Source organism: Drosophila suzukii, chromosome 3 (genome assembly GCF_043229965.1).
Source record: "Drosophila suzukii chromosome 3, CBGP_Dsuzu_IsoJpt1.0, whole genome shotgun sequence".
Lineage (NCBI taxonomy): Eukaryota > Metazoa > Arthropoda > Insecta > Diptera > Drosophilidae > Drosophila > Drosophila suzukii.
Genome location: NC_092082.1, coordinates 18,625,352 through 18,644,570, shown reverse-complemented (window position 1 = coordinate 18,644,570; position 19,219 = coordinate 18,625,352). Strand labels below are relative to the sequence as shown.

Below are 19,219 nucleotides of genomic sequence, written 5' to 3'. Positions count from 1 at the left end.
AAAATGAAATACATCATGCTGGCCAATTATTTGAGCAATTTGGCAAATTAGTGGTCCAAGTCATTTCGTCTAGGCCCCCGAAAGTGGCAATTACCAGCCGGTATTCCACTCGTTTCTCTATGTTTTCCATCCAAATTATTGTAGCCCACTTTCGTGCAGTTGCCGCTGCTAATTACCGCACAAAAGACAATTGGATGTGGAGAGTGAAAGTCTAAGCTCGAAGTGCACAAATGTCGACTCCTGTTGGCAAGGTTAACAGCTTGACTTTTGTCAACGCCGTCTCAAGTGAGCCCTCAACAATATCGCACGCACACAGGAGTACGAGGGCCATGGGCCAAGTTAAAACGCATTTCTGCCAAAACAATGGCGCCAGCAAACGAAGGGTGAAATCTGAATGGGATTTAGACACAAGGCGAACGGGCTCAAAAATACGCAACAACGTGAAATAACAGAAACAGTCAAAGCGGGCCACACAATGAAATTTTAATTAAGTCTGAGCTGGGACTCGCTTTGTGCTGATGCAGCTGAATGAAATGCCACTGATTATGTTTGTATGCCCGCTACCCATTACTTAAATCTGGGAAAAGGGTTATGTGAGGCTCTACAAATATTAAGTTTATGTAGTATGAGCTGCCATGAAAGTCACTAGGGTTTTAAAACCACTTTTAAGTCTTATATTAAGTGCCTAAAAGTATGCCACTATATAATTAAAACTTAGAAGAGCATGAATTCATTTAGAAATAGGAATTTCCTTTATTCACTGCATACTTTTAGACGCCTAGAGTGACATTTTAAAATGGTTTAAAGACCCCAGTGTTTTAGATCGTTGACCGGATACAACGAAACTTGGAATGACTTTCAGTTGGTCATCGAATGAATTGTGCATTCATTTATCCATCTTATGAATCGTAAATTCATGTATCCTAAACACACATTGATAATTATTCTTGAAACCATCCAAGAGCCATTTCAAGCTATATGATAGTTCATGAATAAATCGTGAGTAAATTCAGAGATGAATTATAGTATTACCCATTTATTGGTTGTATTAGTCTTCCTCTCTGCATATCTTATAAAGGTTCTAGAAAATAGATGCACTGGTCTACTTTTGAACACAGCAGCATTTCAGAATATAGTTATGAAAATAAAGCATAATATTAGATTAAATTATACATGTTTTCCATATATGGATGTTTATAAAGCTATACAATCGAAACTAAGAACCTAACAACACTTAAATGAGACTACACAGTTCTTTTTAACCGGTACTTCCAAGTCTACCCTAAATCAACAGCATGCTTGAATGGCTCTTAAACTGCTGAAATGCTGGCACACACACATATTTGCTTGTGATTTTTCTGTATGTATAGCATGCATTTACTTTTCTACTTTTACTTTGGACCAGCCCAACCCCACCCACCGACACCCAGGCGCTTTCTACTTTCTCCGCTCCCCCATTTCGCCATGCATTCGTTTGTTCCTGTTTTGTTTTGCGTCTGAATGGCTGCACAAATACAAAACGTCTGCACATTGTATCTTGTTTAGTATGAAACATAAATGCATTTGTGTAATTACACAACATACATAACTGTATCTAGAGAGCCTTGTTTTAGGATGTCTGCTGGTCTAAGCCCACTGGGAGGGAGGGAGCGAGACGGAGGCAGGGAGCGAGGGAGAGGGAACGAACGCGAAGCTTTTCACTAATTGAAGTAAATGTGCTAAAGGCTTGCCGAAGTTATTCGCAATGGGAGTGTTCTTTAGCTAATGATTGTTAATGGATTCATTAGGAAACTCTATTTTTACGTTCAGCTAACTGGGGTGATTTAATATTAAAGAGGCTTGGTAAAGCTGCTGGCGTAGAATTGAAAAAATACCTTTTGAATTCGGTTACATGAAATTGATATGGTTAAAATTTAATTTTGTTTAAATTAATCAATTATACGAATTTAGAATCAACCATAAAGAATGTATTCAAATGAGGTGCATATGCCTTAAAATATAAAATACTTTGTTGTTTATGCAAAGATCATCTATAACCACTTTAATCGAAATGAAAAACCAAATATCTATAATCATAATAAAAAAAAGTTTGCTATAATTATTATCTACAGAACAAAATAGTATTCCTGATTAAATTCACATTCACACAAAGTGAAATATTCAAGCACATTGTTCTTGAACCAAGAACATTTGTTCTTAAAAACCGTGTAAGCACATTTTGAGTTCAATGTTCTCAATATCAAAACAAAATGGTAAGAAGAGACAAGTTAAATTGAGTTTAATTAGCAACTTTTTGATAAGTTTACACTACTGACTGGACTAACAATAGTAACAAGCACATTAAAAACATTTTCAACTTAAAAAACTTCGTTCCATTTTTAACACATTTTCAACTCAAATGAGAACGTCAGAATTCTCTCTTCGCAACAGAGCGAAGTTAATTAAGAACAAATTTGATTGCCCACTTAAAACCATTTTATCTCAGTTTTTATGACTCAAGCATTATGAGTCAAAATGATTTTCCAATCTCTTGTTTCTGACAGCATTTCACTTTTCTTTGCTCTGCAAAACAAAATGATATTTCTGATAAAATGCACATCCAAGAAAAAAAACTATAAATCAAGACACTTATCTTAAAAATCTGATTTGCTCGTTTAAATCCATTAGATCTTTTATTCATGTGGCTCAAAAATGACTCTTGTTTCTGACAGCATTTCAATCTCCTTTGCTCTTCATAAAGCAATCAACTCGTAACAACTAATTGCAACAATTGGCTTCGTAATCGAATAGTTAATTATGCCCAGGGTGCAACAGGCCAAGTAGAACTCTGTGGCCTCCGCTCTCATTTAGTTTTCATTACGAATTTTGGCGTGGCACGTGATGGGCATGGATAAATGAAGACAAATAACTCTTTCGTTCACATCCAGTCAGCCAACCTTCCGATTTGTATGCACAGACTGACCACAGAGATGTAATACAATGGAAAAATTACTTGCTTACCTCTGGATCGCTGCGTTTGGCTTGCTGCTCCCTATTTAATTAAGCACTTAATTATTTAATGCGCTGATTGTGCAATATTTCAAAGGGCCCCATCCAGTACTTAGAGTTGCTTAGCTCAGCTTAGCCACAGTCCTTTGAGTGTGTGCTTTGGGGTGGACCATAAAACCGCAAGACTAAAATCGCAGTACTTTAATTAAAGGCTTTTATTCTTGTTTATAAAAATGAAAATAAATAAAAATGGCAAGCAAGTGGGGTGGGTTTTGCTTTGAAATTTCATTTAAATATTTAAATTTTGTATTAACAAGGTCCACCCCAAAAAGGATACTTGTGCATGTGGGGGATGTGGGTGTGTTGAGGTGTCATAATTATCGCATTGGGTAGCCGAATTTAATCAGACCAGCGCACCGTAGGTCAAGTCAAGGTGTGGCAATGGGTTTCCATTTGATTGCGTTTCTCCAGACTGAAATTAAATGAAGCGGGTAATAGATTACACTCGTCCCAAATTATGAAGATCTACACTCAGTTAAAACTAAAATACCTTGGGTATTTCAGCCTGGTAAATTATTTAGCTATAATACTTCATTGTTCTCAGCTTTTTAATTAAAATTCTCTATTTTATTTGACAGCGACCCTTTTGCACTTGCCTCAAACATTTCTTTGACAACACATGGAGCTAAATCCCATTCTAAAATTTTAATAAAGTCCAACATTGACTGCCTCGTGGCCGTTGCATTTTATTTCATTTCATTTCCATATGCTGGCTCTGTCAACCGCCTGTCTCTCTAATTAAACTTTACAGAGAAGCCAACATTTGTTCCTCGCCAACGCCTTATTAAGCATTTTCATTACACTGCACTTGACCAGCTCGGTCTCTTTTAATAGGGACCATTTTCCCCCCAACCCAAGTTGAAAAGGAAAAGGGATAAAAATAAAATAGGAAAATGGGAAAATGTGGTTGGGCTTAAGTGCACATAATTAAACAGCAAATTCTACAAATGATTTAAGTGGATTTCTATTTAGGATTGTAAAAACAAAAAAATCAATAAATGCAACTGATGGGCTTATTGTTTTTAGTCACATTGCATTATTTACATTAATCTGTGCCTGTGCATTCATTATTCAATCAGCAGTTTTCAATTAATGGCTAAGACAACACGCCCCGCCCACCGAATCCCAATTCCATTAAAACACGAATCAATTTAATAGAGTTCTCACTCCCGCCGCCAAACACCCGTTCTCTAGAGATAAAGCAAATATTGGTTCTCCTCGCGTTGCATGTGTATATAGAAAAAGGGAAAAAATAAACAAGAAACAAAAAACAAAAAACAAGAGGAAACAAAATCAATCGAAAATGTTTGCTGCACTCAAATTAAAAACACAAACAGACCAATACAGCAGTCTAGTGTAAGAGTGAGTGTAAACAAAATGGCAAATAAATTTGATTTGTATGCAACAAACACGAGCAAAGCGAAACAAATGCACTGAGAGTCGGGCTGCGAAATTTATGCGTTTCATGCATTTTAAATGGGTAAAACAAGCGCTCCTTTTGGCCCTGGCACATATTCTCAGCCTTGTTGTGCGGCGCAAAATTTGCGCTATTAATATTTGCATTCAACTGGCAACAGCCCAAGCAGCCGAGCACCCATTCCAATCCCCCAGGCGGAGCTCCTCCTCCTCCTTCTCCATTCCCCACCCAACACTCCTTGGAACTATCAACACATCTGCCAGCGGCATTGTCAGTTGACAATGGTCCTTTGGGTAGGATGGGCAAGGACGCAGGACGCAGGATGCAGGATGCAGGATCCGGAGGAGGAAGGGGCAGCCGCTTGGCAATGGTGCGTATTATGGCTGCAGTTATGCGAGGGTTCTTGGGCACCCATATAGAGGGGTTCTCTATATTTAAAAAGGCTCAAGCGGCACTTAACTTCTGCTCAAAGCACGTCCTACAAAACATGGGGTACAGTGGAAAGGCTGTAATGAAATATACGGAAAAAAATAAAACAGAATAATTCATCATTTTATAATAATATAAGTAATAATAAATATAATAAAAAAAATTTGAATAAGAAAAATTAAATTTCTAAAAATATAAATAAGATTTAATTGTAAAACTGGCAATAAGAATAAGCCTAACCATAAGTTCGTTTAAAATTAATTTCCTACCTCTTCAGAAAATTATTGTGGGGATGGGTAAACAGTTTTCTAATTCAATTCCTATTAAAAGATTATTTTACTGTTTAAAGAAATATATTTGATTGGGTCTCTGGAATATTAAATATCTTAAATCCTCTGCTTTGTTTCAAAAATAAAGTCACCATTTTAGTTACAATGCTAATATTAAACCTAGTTAACTACAAATCGGCATGAGCTGTAACTGCGTTGGGAGCTAAAAAATCCTATTAGATATAATAGCTGTATATATATTTCAGCATTCCAGCATTTAGTAGCAATGTCCCAGAGATTTAAATAAATTATCTGTAATATTATTATTATTATTTTAGATTTACTTAGACATATCCTTCAAATGAAATTCATGAGTGATATTTTTCCTGGAGCAAATTTTAGACTCATAGACGAAGTGTTCCAGGCATGGCCCTCCTCCCACCAATCGAGCCTTCCCCGTAGACTACGGATGCCGGAGCAACTAGAGCCGAACTACTTGGATGAGCCGGAAACGTTCTCTTTTCGGCGATTTGTCTTCAAGATCATTAAGATCGGGGTGCTGCTGCTGATCTGGGGATTCTTCACCTACGTTCTAGTTCGGATATCAACAGTGCCGGAACATACATCGGTGGTTACCGTGTTGCCCAACGAAACCCAGCTTAGCCGGATAAAATTGCCAAACGATGCCACCAAGATAACTCTAAGTGGTCCCATCGATTTGAATTTGCTGAAAAACAAAGGTGACGCCAAGGATACGCCATTTGTGGGTCTGCGAGTAGAATGGCGGGATCGGGACTTGAATGAGACATTCCGTCGCTCCAAAATGTGGACTATTTACCTCCTGAAAGACGATAGTCTTTTCAAGGCAGCCACTAACACCTTTAAGATCAAGCCGACGGCAAACAGCAATGCCAAGGCAGTGATTTCACTGGAAGGCAGGAACGAGGAGCCGGTGTCCCTGCTCATGGAGGTCTGTTCCCATCCCATGATTACCGATTACGGAGTTCTCTACGCCGCCTTGCTGCTACTAGGTCTATATATCCTGATCGTCTTCGAGCTCACGGATCGCACTTTCGCCGCTCTCCTGATGGCCACCACTGGGATAGCGATCCTCACGGCGCTGGGGAATCGACCCAGTCTGGAAAATATCATTGCCTGGATTGATTTCGAGACCCTGATGCTGCTCCTAGGAATGATGATACTGGTGGCCATCATGTCGGAGACGGGCATCTTCGACTGGATGGCTGTGCTGGCCTATAGGATCTCCAAGGGTCATCCCTGGCCGCTGCTCATTCTATTGAGTTCCATCACTGCCATTATGTCCTGTGTCCTGGACAATGTGACCATGCTGCTTCTAATGGCGCCCATTGCGATCCGTTTGTGCGAGGCCATGAGTGTGCAGACACCTCTTGTCCTTATAGTAGTGGTGATGTACTCGAATATCGGTGGCACCCTCACTCCGGTGGGTGATCCTCCCAATGTGATCATAGCCACCAATCCGGTGGTGATCGGCCAGGGCATTGACTTTCTCGTCTTCACCCTGCACATGCTGCCCGGAGTCCTGATGGCATTGATAGCTGGCTTCGGGGTCTTCTATCTAACCATGAGGAAATCCCTGTTCAAGCTGCAGGATCGACAGATTGAGTTGGCTGCAGAGAGGGAGGCCAATAGGCGAAGGATGAGTGCGGAGATTTCAGCTCGAGCGTTGGAAATGCGTGATCGCCAGCCGGCAAAACCCTGTCTGAAGCCCTCGGCAAACTATTTCGAGACCCTGGCTCATCTGGAGGCACATCATCGGATTCGGAACAAGACGCTGCTGATCAAGTGCATGTTCACCCTGGTCTTTGTGGTCATCTGCTTTCTGCTGCACTCGCTGCCCTTCATGGCAGGCGCCACCTTGGGTTGGGTGGCCATGCTGGCCGCCTTCCTTCTTCTCATTCTGGCCAAGATGAATGACATCGAGGAGATACTCGACCAGGTTGAATGGTCTGCCCTTCTATTCCTGGCCGCCCTTCTGGTGCTCACCGAGGCGGTGGCCCAGTTGGGTTTCATCCATTGGCTAAGTGAGCACACGGTCAGTGTGATCATGAGCGTGGAGGAGAAGCACCAGACCACGGTGGGCATCCTGGTGATCCTCTGGCTGACCGCCTTTCTGGCGGCCTTCGTCGGCAATGTCCCGGTGACAACGATGATGCTCCGGCTGACCATCGAGTTGCACCACAACGATGCGATCAGTGTGCCACATACGCCCCTCATATGGGCCCTGTCCTACGGCGCCTGTTTCGGGGGCAATGGCACCCTGATTGGGGCCTCGGCCAATGTGGTCGCCGCAGCTATTGCCCACCAGTATGGCTATAAGATCTCCTTCGTCCAGTTCTTCATCTATGGCTTCCCCATGATGCTGGCCACCGTTTCCCTAGCTACGGTCTACCTCCTCATCGCCCACTCGGTGTTCACCTGGCACAAAACGTAGTTTCCCTGGTTCCAACTCCATTAGAAGGCCCTTCTCGGAGTTGCGATAGATGGGATGTACAGTCTATCTAGACGCTACTCCGATAAGAGTCTCATTATGGGTTTTTGTGATCCTGAGATACGTGTATCGGTGTGCTGGACCGAAGTTATCGATTTGGATCGCCTGTAAAATACCATGTACATTTCGTAAAGTATAAAGTGAAACTCTCGATTTATGTCCCCCAAATAAAGTTGATTTTTCTATACAAATTATAAAAGGTTTAAGAATTATTTTTTTATTTTAAGGAAATATAGAAGAATATATAGTTAGGGATGTCATATTTAATATTGCCCTTCATTTAATATTTCTCTTAATTCTGTAGCTTGCTTAGAGCCTATTTCTCAATGTCAGGTTAAGTTATAGTTTGTTATCCGTCAGAGAAAAATAACATGAAGATAAATTGTTTGGAATGACAAATTCGTTTTCTTAGTGTAATGATAGTTTAGCGAATGACAAATCTTTACAAAGCGTGATTAAAAACTCAAATCAAATAATATCAATTCAATGGATTATTCAATGTGAAGGACCTGGAAAAGAAAGTAGGCCAACTTTTTATTGTCAAATTTAACTAGAACATTCCCTCTGGTTAAGTGTTTTTAGTCAGATAAAACCTAAGCTGGTATTTAGAGCCTACATTTGACTGAATCAGCAATTTAACTCAGTGACATCCTTAACCTGACATTGAGAAATCGGAACTTAAATCACTTTAAAGTTGTAACCCACTATGTTGAAGAGTATAATGTTAATAGGAGTTTTTATTTAAAACAAAAACTAATATCCACCAATTTTAGGTTTTTCGAAAATCAATAAAACCCCAATTATAACCCAATTTCTGTTTTTTCGACCACTGTATTATTTTGTATAGCATACTTTGTGCGCAACGACCCCGACAACTCCAGCTGCAATGACAATGCGTAGCTTGGCTAAATTCTTCCGCTTAATCGCGCAATAATAGCTCAAGGGTGTTAAATATGCATAAACAGCGGCAACAAAGGCAACAACTGCGATTACAACTGACTAGATCTGTGTGCAGCATCAACTTAACCGCATCTGCTCCGGGGTCCTTGTGGATAAATATATAAAATCCACCCAAAGAATCTGCGGAGGGGAGATTTTAAATGTTGCAAAATAATTGGTGGCAATTACGTTCAGCTTGAAAAGTTAATTGAGGAATTTAAATAAAATGCGCCCCAACAGACGAGTTTCAAAGCCGAGAAAAACACTCAATCTAGCGAATTAAGTCCTCTTTAATGTCGAGTATACACGTGTACACATCGAATACGAATTCACTTGTGGCAATCAGCGAAATTCTTGGGAAAAATACAAATAACGATTTCGCCGCGAGGGAAAAACAAGGGCAAGCCCGAAAACAACAACACATGCAATCCGCCAATAAATCAACTAATTAAATATTCCGATTCGGAGCCAAAGTATTTGATTTTTCCAAATTTAAACAACACAACAAGGATCCAATCGGAGCCCAAGCCTTGTGCCCTCTTTGCATTTTGACTCTGAGTTGATGTCGCGACTTGAATCAACATCAGTAAATAGCAACAGCAACAGATATATGAAATCACGCGACAGCTCGAAAAATGAGTGAAATAATATCAAATGAAATGAAATAAAATAAAACGAAACGAAATGTCTGATTGCGTTGGCGTTCTGACTTTCCGAGGTTTGCTGCTCCCTATTGGCAAACATGAAAGAGGCTTTGCTTGTGAGCAGCACACCAAACAAAAGCCGAAAAAAGTAAATTAAAGCACGGCAACAATATGTGGCAACAACACTGGCAACGTAACACTAATTACCTTAATTGCGCAGGGCGTGCAGGAACACTTGATGAAGGCGACGAGGACAAAACTTTAACTTGGCCTCTAGCCCCAGCGTTACTTGGCCGAAACTGTAAATTGGGAATAGAGATGATTGCGTGATTGCAAAAGAGGGACCATTAAAAAGTGTTAAAATATTCTTACTTTTAATTACCATACACTGGATTCCAGTTCAAATATAAGGGAAAAATAGGGAAATAGGGAACATTACTTAAAGTGTTTAAAAATTCTTACTTATAATAGCCCTTCACTGGATTCCAGTTCAAATATAGTACACTATACAGTGTTTCTTTTAGGATTTTTAATAAGGATTTAAAAAGGATCTAGATGATTCCTATATTTGTTTACCTATCTAAAATAACAATTTTCAATCGATTAATGGAATCTAAGCTTGAATCTTAACTTGGCATCTAACGTTAATTGACCGAAACTCTGTATTCGGAATATAGTTGGTTTAAATAAGAGGGAAAAATTTAAATTATTTAAAATTCTTACTTTAAATTACTAACACTTGTTGTTTTACAAAAATTATATCCAATACTTATTTTCAAACAGAAGATTACCAATTTTCAAATCCTCTGAGGAATATACATTTTTAGATTCTCAGAAGATTACATATTTTCAAATCTTCAGATACATTCCCTTTATCTCAACCTCTTGTATTTCCCAATAGATTATTCCAATTATTATGTAGGCTCCCATAGATTACACGTAATAAAAGCTTTATTATTTATTTATACTTAATAAATATTTAAAGTATTTATTTAAAAAAAGAAGGAAAGTCTTAGTAAGCAAGGGAGACTTAACGTATTATTTTTATTATATTTTAGAAAATTAGAAATAATATATAACAATAAGTCTGAAAGATTTACATGTAGATTTGAACGCTGGTGTCTGAGACCTTCGACTCTTGGTAATAAAAAAGTCTAGTGCCAAAAAAAAGTCTATAAAAATTCGTTTTAAATTTTAAAATAAATAATTTAATAACTTCTAAATTAAAAGCCTGGAGGATATATATTCCCATGATCACTATGCCAACTCTGCTGAGGGAGAAGAGCTCGTTACCGGGCTACGAAAACGCGAAAGCGTTGGCATCGCGTGCGGGGCAACGTGTGTGGGGCCATATAACGTATACGCCAAGGCGGCCAAATGTGTAGAAATGAAACATTAAATTACATTGGCTTCCCTTTGCACCCCTTTGGCCTCTCACCCCTCTATTTGCAGATGGCTAGCCGCCCATTGTCTCTCGCCTCTGACCCCCTTTTCAAGGGGCAGGTGTGGTTTGCACGTAGATCGCGCACGTAGCTGAAATTTTAAGCACTCAGCAGGACAGAAGAGGATAGTCAGACAGACCGCCGGCGGTTTTGTACTGAAGTGCGCTTTAATAGTTGGCTGTCTGCAGCTGCCGCAGCCGGAGCCCTGGCTGGGAAAATCGGGAAAAGTGGAAAAACGGCAAGGCAACAGCAGCGGACGGCCGCATTTATGAATGTGGCGTGCCGGCAGGCCAGAGTGCTGTTTAATAAAATGGCGAGGAAAACAGGAATACTCATGGCACTGCTGCAACACGAACTGAAAGTGTAATTATGCAGATGTTTGAGGATCAGCCACAGCCATGATTTATGTATGTCTGCCACAAAACGTCGACCCTAATTACATCTGCAGCGACTGGGACACCGAAGAATGCATAGAATTAACCTAGCTCATGGCCCACAGCTCACACACATGAAAAGCCCGAGAAAATCGGCTTTCACCTGGACAATCATGAATTAAATCAGAAATCCCAGACTTGAGGACACGAAAGTAATTAACTCGACCTCGGTTGTATGCCCAGGGCCATCATCAATTTCCCGAATTGTCACTCTCCGCCAGGAGTTGGTGTTAATTCTCGTCTAATTTGTAATTCACCTGTCCGCCCATCCGACCAGGCCAGCAGTTAAAAATCCTTTAGGCCAACATAAAAATGCCATTAAGTCTGCCTGTGATTATCCTTGTTTTGTGGATGTCCAAAATGTTTGTTTGCTCGGAGATGAGCACATGGGAATGGCAAAGGGCAAGCTTAGTTTTATCGTAGCTTGTATCAAATTGGAAACATAATCAATTTTACTTAATTATAGTATAAGTAGTGGGACTTATTTTGAACAAATAATATATAATAAATAAATTAGTATAATTTTGTATAAAAGGATTTTAAAAAGTTCTGATTGGCTAAAGTATTTAAAAAGACCACAAACAAAATATTTCTTATTTTTTTAGTGTTAATACTTAGTGAAACAATTTCTTAAAACCAAACAAATATCGAAAGACTGATATTAAAAAATTTTGAAACAATATTTATAAATCTCCAACCTATTATAAAATACTTCATAAAAATAGGCAGTGCATTTTGCAACGTGTCTTTGAATTGATAACAAATTGAATAAAATATATATAGTACCTATAAAAAGTTTTTAATTAGGTTCCGATTGAACTAATCATTTTTTATTTTTAAAAATTTATACTTAATAAATTTATTTCTTAAATACAAAATAAAGAAAGCGTGTTGTGAAATATATATATTTGAGATAATAAATATTTATGTATTATGTATATTTATAACTTTCCAACCTATTATAAAATACTCTTTAATAATAGACAGTGCATTTTGCAACCTATCTTTGAATTGTTAAGATACCATAAAACCACTTTAGCTTACCAGCAAGAACTGTAGTTTAAACTAATCCCTTGCAATTATGAGAAATATTTATCTTGAAACCCAGCCTTTACCGCAATCCCATCACGATGCCATCTTCAGGACCGGACCCAAATATCCTTTGGTCACGCACACCAATGTCCGGACATAGTTTTCCGGACTAATACACACAGACATCGGGGGATGGGTCATGGACATACTATATCTCAACCGAGTTGTCCTTGGTGTTATTGTTATTTTGATAGTCCCATTGCATTTTTTACATAGCTCTCTGAGGCTGGTGTACATTGTTTACTGATGGCCATAATGATTACTTATTTCGAGGATTACCAACTCGCTCTCTCACTCGCTCCACAGAGTGCTGGCCCTGTTTTATTGGCATTGTTAATATTTGCTTTGTTGGCATCCTTGGTTTATTTGCTCAGGATTTGCAAGAATACCAGAGTGTGCTCTTTACGCCCACTCCACTTCGTAGATACACGCTCATTTAGTTTTATTGCGCATTTTGGATTGTGGCATTCGGAAAATTTAGCTGGTTGCTTTAGTATTTTAAAGATGCTTCCCCCAAGCTATCGAAATATGCCAGCTATTTGTTTCCGTTTATTTACTTGAGGTTTGCCTAACAAAAGGGGCAATTATAATTTTAGCTTTGTGCTGGGATTCCTGGGTGTTTTTCATTGTATATTTTATGAGGCAACATCGTTCAAAATGAAAATTAGTTCTGGGTAATAATTACATTAATTGTAATATCTATTAACATGATGTGATGTCTGAACCACAAATGATTTTCAAAGATACACACCAAAACGAATAATATTTTCACCATATTCCAAGAACCGCGAAATTATTTTTCACTTTGATTAATGGTATGATGAAAATCAAAATGAATGCCAAATAGGCCAACAAGGAAAGACCGCGCGAAGAAAGTTCCTCAATTCATAAATCACAGAGATGTTCATTAATTCGCCGCTTGACAATTGGTCAATGCTCGCGATTTAAAATGCATTAAGAACACGGGCCACATACAAAAAACCAGTGAAAATTATGCGAGCAAAAAAAACACAGCAAAAACAGCACTCAACTGCCTGTCCAGGCCACAGAAATGATTAATGACAAATTATTTTACGGGGCCAAGGAAAATCATGAGACGCAGGCAGGTTGAGTGCAGAGCATTAAATGTATTTAAATTATTATTACGAAATAAAACGTGGGAAGAAGGGCGCGAAGGACAATTTGATGTGCTTTTCAAATAATAAAAGCAAATAAATCATGAATATTAAGTTGCCCCACGGAGAACAAAAGTCAATTGGCCAAAGTTTATGGGGTGAGAGTGGTGGGCAAAGGACCCGGAATTGCTGGGCCACTTGAGAGCTCAACGGCTTAGAAAATAACCATCCATCCCATCCCGAAAAACCCACATTGCTTTTCATTTGATTAGACGTCTGTCGTCCAATGTCCCCAAACTCAAACTCCCCCGAGGGGCAAAAATGTTTATGCAATTCGATTCAATTTTTCGATCCAAGTCCAAGCAATTGAATGATGCCAGTCAAACACACACACTCTCTCTCTCCCCAAGGATAAGTCGATTAGTACGTCTGTGTGGGCTGGAAAACCTACTCTAAGGGTATTTTCGGTTTTCATTTATTAAATTCTGACCTAACTGGAAAATTCAATCCCAATGCTCCAAAAGGAATTTACAGTATTTTTCATATTTCTTTGCCACACTTATTGAATTCAGATTCGGTTCTCTTATGTGTGAAAAGGCTTAGGCATTTTGGTACTAAATATTTCACCAGCAGAAAATGCACAACTCCCTAGGTACTTTACTGATTGAAATGGGTTTGTCAATCAGATAAAACATTTAAGCTTCTAGAATCAATTATATTTATTTTAAGAACCTTTTTGTCTGCAATATATCATGTTCACATTACATTTTGAATATTTCCAAGACGTTGTAATCTTCAAACTATTATTACAACACTGAGTAAGAAATTAATAAGACAACTTAAATACATAAGAGGCAACTTTAATACAAAAAGGTATTATTTATATAGATCTATTCCTTGTTACATTTAAAATCTGTATAATAAATAGCATTACGGAAGTGACGAAAGACTAAAAGATTTTATTTTAACACCCTTAAACGTATAATAAACATATTGAGATTACTAAAAAACATTAGAGAGAACTTTAAAATGTAAAACTATTATTCATTTCAAACTATTCCTTAAAATATTTAAGGCCTGAACATTAAATAACATTAACTAAAAGTACTGAAGTAAGACAATACGACTTTTTTTTAATAAGCTTAAGCGTAAATTTCAGATTACCAAGAAGTAATTACATTAAATCTAAAAGTAATGCCGACTTTACTTCACTAAGGGCCAGCTTATGCGATTCTTAAAGTAAGACCTTCTTGATGCCACCTGTTTGTCAAGTAAATGCAACGAAAATCTTATGGTTAGCATAAAACACACAATCCCCAAGCCGCAAATGAAAGGCACAAAATCCGGGCAATACAAGGGCTCAGCCGAAAAGTGGGAAAAGTGGGGGAAAACAAGAAACGGGCGGAAAATGAAGGGTGGCGGAGAGACGTCTCAAGCTACGTAATTTCGACCAAGTGGGTGAAACAAATGTTGAGATTGCAGGCCCGAAAATTCCGCAAAGGAAAACCCCCCTTTTGGAAACCCCCTTTTTGCCACACCCCTTGACCCACTGCGACTTTTTCATATTTCCTGCTTCAGACGAAGTCGAGTGGGGCTTCAAAAACGCAGAAGAAAAGCGCAAAAAGAAGCAAGCAAATGACAAGCCATAAAAATTGAGTATACGCAATGGTTGCTTAAAGGATCAAAGGATGCGCAACGTTCCCTGTGTGTGTGTGTAAGTGTGTGTGTGTCCGTGCTTGTGTTTGATGGCATTCGATTGGCATTTTCAATGTATGTAAGTGGCTGCGTGTGGGGTGAAAAGTTATTGCATCATAATTTCCCCCACTAAGCATTTATATTGCACATAATTACATGCCCAACGATGCCGTCTATAAAAGAGCCAAAGGATGTAGGATATGCCCACGCACACGCAAACAATGCAAATTGAGGGCAACATATATGTAAAGGGCTATCTTCCAGCAGAATTCCTTAACATAGATACACTGGAATCCGTTGAGTATCAAAAGGGTCCATATTAAAAGGATACTTAATAAAAGTGGTTAGCCAACAATACTCATAAGACCTGTTTAAGTTCTTTTACCTTCGGGGAATGTGAATTTTTTTTATTGGGAAATCTAAACTACAAAATAATTAAAACTAAAATAATATAGTGTAATCTACTAAATGTAACCATATTATAATTATAGCAAGAGATTATATAAAAGCAATACATATATTGGGGAATTTAAAGTAAACTTTACTGTATTTTAGTTTGTATAATAAATGGATATGATTTAAAAGGTATAACAATAAACAAAATTAAAACCATTTATGTATTTAGAAACTTAATATAAACTTTATTAGTATTGTATTTTTATTTAAATGATTACTTAATAATAATAATAAAGTATGTTCTACTAAATAAAGCAATATTATTATATAAACAATATTATATTATAAATAATATTAAAACCAGTTATAGATATTTAGGAATTTAAAATCAACTTTACTGCTTTTAATCCTTAAAACTAATATAGCACACTTATTGGAAGAAGGTAATACCTGTCCCTAAGAAAACTATATATATAACATTTTAAGAGCTTCCAAAAGCTAACTAACCAGTCATAGAAACAGATTTTATCCATATTGAGGCAATACCAAACGAAATCGGATATTTAATGGCGGCGGTTCCCCCCAGTAGGGCATTCAGATATCATTGCAGACGGAAACCGCGGGGAACGTAGGTGTGGCGATAAAAATGCGTGTTAATGTTTATGCCGCCGCCAAGCCAGGACAATTGTCCTGCGGGGCGCCGAGCCGAGCTTATGGCCGAAACCATTATGGACAACTGCAATGGCGACAATAACGCGTCGTTGATACTTCGCACCTGAGACCCATTCCCCGAACTCAGCCCCCTTTCTCCTTTTCACCATTTCTCCTTCACAGGTGGTTGGCGCCGCGCCCAGAAGTATGCTATTAAACAGGAAAAAATCCAACCGCCACACAGGACCTCCACCGAAATGCTGCCAAAAAAGGGGAAAAAATCAAATAATGGTTGCATGTGCGAGTGGCAAAGGGTGCAAGTACATATAGTACAACAATTCGCTGACACAGCGGCCTGCAAATGTAACACAAATTTTGCGGTTTTGCGGCCATCGCATTTAAGCAGCCGGCCTGCAACAGCAATAATAGTAGCTTGTAAGCTTGTTAGGTGTGAAATATGCTTTTGGCACTGCCCATTTTTGCCATTTTGTTTGGCTGCATATTAAATAAATAGCATTTGCCATTGCCGAATGGCAAATCGATTGTGGGGAAAGGATTGCCGCGCATAAATCGTATTTATTGCCTGTGTATTTGGGTTGGAAATTTTAAAAATAATATTTTATTTCATGTGTATTTGGTTGAAAATTTATAAAAATAATATTTTATTTGGAAAGTTTTTTTAATGGGGAGTGCAATGAGAAGATAAGCACTATTTTGCAAAAACAACAGCCTGCAAAGCTTATTTAATCAATTGATATGGCTTTTATATTAGTTTGTATGTATAAATAAAAGCTAAAAGATGTAAAGCTATAACAAAAATAAATATATTTTCGTATATTTTATCCAACAAGGTAGGGTATATGTCATTTGAGAAAGTATTTACTATAAATATTACATTTTAAAATAACCAAAAAGTAATACGCTTTTTATTAAAGTGTTAATTAGTATATTAAAATGAAAATAAGAATTCTTAGGCAGCTAATTTACATTTATTTTTTAATGCTAGCCATTTGTTGTACTAACGTCATCCTCAACTCCAATTATTTTTGCTTCCAATCAAAAACATAAAATTGTAGCAAATTAAACATGTATTTTTCCTTTAAATCTACATGTACCTTTACAATTACAAAGAAATTATCCTCAAATGGTCGCACACCCACCGCTAATTGTTCAGTTTTTGGCCCAAAGGCATTTTCTCAATTAAATTGAGCATAAATCCAAACAAATGCTAGACTTTGATTTTCCAGCCTCGGGCAGTGTTTAATTAAACGCGCGAAAAACATTGGAATTTTAATCGTTTAATTGAAAAACTTTAACCGTTAAGCGAGTCGAGATGGAAATCATGGAAAGGGCGTGCCCTACAAAAATATAGTTTTCATTGTTTTATCCGACTGTTGGTCACCTTGTAAAAAATATGTTAACTTACATTTTTAATATGGAAATTACTTTTAATCACGAGATAAAAGACAACATAATACAAATAAGTTAAAACCTCAGTGGTATTAGGCCGTTTTCTGGACCACATGTGAAATTTTTAATTAGTTTTCAAATAAAAAATGTATTTTTGCTTAATGTGCTGAGGAAACAACGGTCTTAAATTTTTAATTCTTAGAATTCTACATTTTTTATTGAATATGATTAAAATTCATGTTTAATTAGATGTATATCTGTCCTATATCAAGTTAATTTTAATAAAATTACCTACGCTTACATATTTAAATAGAAAATTGGTTGGCTTTCGGTAATATAAAATTGAAAATGTTTTCCTGAATAAGAACAGTACCAACCGGACTGGTCTCCGTCGAAAATCCACCGAATCCAGCCGTTGAAATCGAACTTTTGCGCCATCCAAAAACTGGTTATAAAAACTATGAAAACTTTGACGCGAAATCATCAAACGGATTTCTGAGCGACACTTTTTACCGCCTGGGGTTTTGTTGCTTTGTGGCGAATGCGAAAAACGTTGGCCTATGGCCTGTGAGAAATTGCGACAGCTGATGGTTGACAGGCATCGCTCATACGCACCGTGCGCCGAGGCCGGAGCCTGTGCCTCTGATGAACGTCAAAGTGAATGGTTTTTCCGGCTGCGTTTCGCTGGGCCGGGCAACATTAATTGACACGTGATAATTTAATTAACGTGGCAACCCACGAGCCTGGCAACTAGAAAGATACAGCGGGCGAGAACATCGAAGATTCGGAGGAAGGATGGAGACCTGCTCGACTAATTGGGTCAGCATTTGGGCACGGAAAGGGGAGCGTGTGCTCATCCATTGTTTTCCCATCGGCCCAGGGCCATCGTCCCCGGTGCCCGGAATGGAGTAGAGTGTCTCTTAATTACGGTGTGCGCGTGTTGGCATAGAGGGATTTTCTTGTTAGCCTCTAACACCGCCCAAAGACCCCCAAAAGCCCCTGGAACCCCTGGAACCCCGATAACCTCTAGAATCAGCGCCACCGCCCTCATTAACCACTTGGCATTGTTCGCCACAAAGTATGCAACAATAATTGACAAGGCGCAAAGCGGAAACAAAACGCAAACTAAACGAAAAGGGAGCTTGGAACGGGGTTCCTCGTCATTTGCCTCATTATTCAATGAAAAATTCTGTTTATGATATTAATTATGATAGGCAACGTGACTTCATACAGTTTCTTGTATATCGAAATGCTAAGCTTTAGTTTTTGATTTGATTTGTTCCTTCCTAAAAAAAAAAAAAAATCCTTCATCGAGTTTATCTCAATACCATATCTCAAGCAATAAGATATAAATTTCAATATAATCCACTGGTTTTAAATTAGATTTTAGTTTTAGCCAAAAATGTATATACTTTTTATTACAATTTATTAATAAGTATATTAACAAAAATGCTAAATATATTTCTAGACAATTCCATACAGTGCTTCCTTTAAAAAAATACATATGTGGAACACATAGGAAAATAGGAATACAACATTTATACAAAAAATACTGAAACCAATTTCTTAAAAATTTAATTTTAAAAAAATACTTTTGGTTTAAAATTTCTAAAAATTAATAGATCTCTTCTGAAAAAGTCTAGATTGGGCAGCCCTGATTCCATGCCTTATTTATACTCAAAGGTGCAATGCCACAATATACCCATTT

The 19,219-nt window shown here is 37.9% G+C and overlaps 3 protein-coding genes across 16 annotated transcripts in view; all 3 read left to right on the top strand.

Moving 5' to 3' along the window:
- Positions 1 to 19,219, top strand: part of RpS4 (ribosomal protein S4) — a 224,377-nt gene that overhangs the window by 155,160 nt on the left and 49,998 nt on the right. The window contains exon 1 of one of the 6 annotated variants that reach the window (XM_065864425.2): positions 12,957 to 12,966. The exons of the other annotated variants lie outside the window; for them this stretch is intronic. The gene's annotated coding sequence lies outside the window, so the exon portion shown is untranslated. Of the gene's footprint in view, positions 1 to 12,956; positions 12,967 to 19,219 lie in introns of those variants that run through there. 6 annotated transcript variants of the gene reach the window in all.
- Positions 1 to 19,219, top strand: part of RpS12 (ribosomal protein S12) — a 253,421-nt gene that overhangs the window by 206,788 nt on the left and 27,414 nt on the right. The window contains exon 1 of one of the 9 annotated variants that reach the window (XM_070996985.1): positions 11,220 to 11,229. The exons of 7 other annotated variants lie outside the window; for them this stretch is intronic. The gene's annotated coding sequence lies outside the window, so the exon portion shown is untranslated. Of the gene's footprint in view, positions 1 to 11,219; positions 11,230 to 12,956; positions 12,967 to 19,219 lie in introns of those variants that run through there. One more of the 9 variants, XM_070996979.1, reaches the window with a different exon arrangement.
- Positions 5,497 to 7,871, top strand: LOC108006700 (P protein). Its single transcript, XM_036816380.3, has one exon. It carries the CDS (start codon positions 5,525 to 5,527, stop codon positions 7,634 to 7,636), a length of 2,112 nt encoding a protein of 703 aa, XP_036672275.3. The 5' UTR covers positions 5,497 to 5,524; the 3' UTR covers positions 7,637 to 7,871.

Coding starts and splice junctions, on each gene's coding strand:
- LOC108006700 (XM_036816380.3), top strand. CDS start 5,525: ATGAAATTCATGAGTGATATTTTTCCTGGAGCAAATTTTAGACTCATA.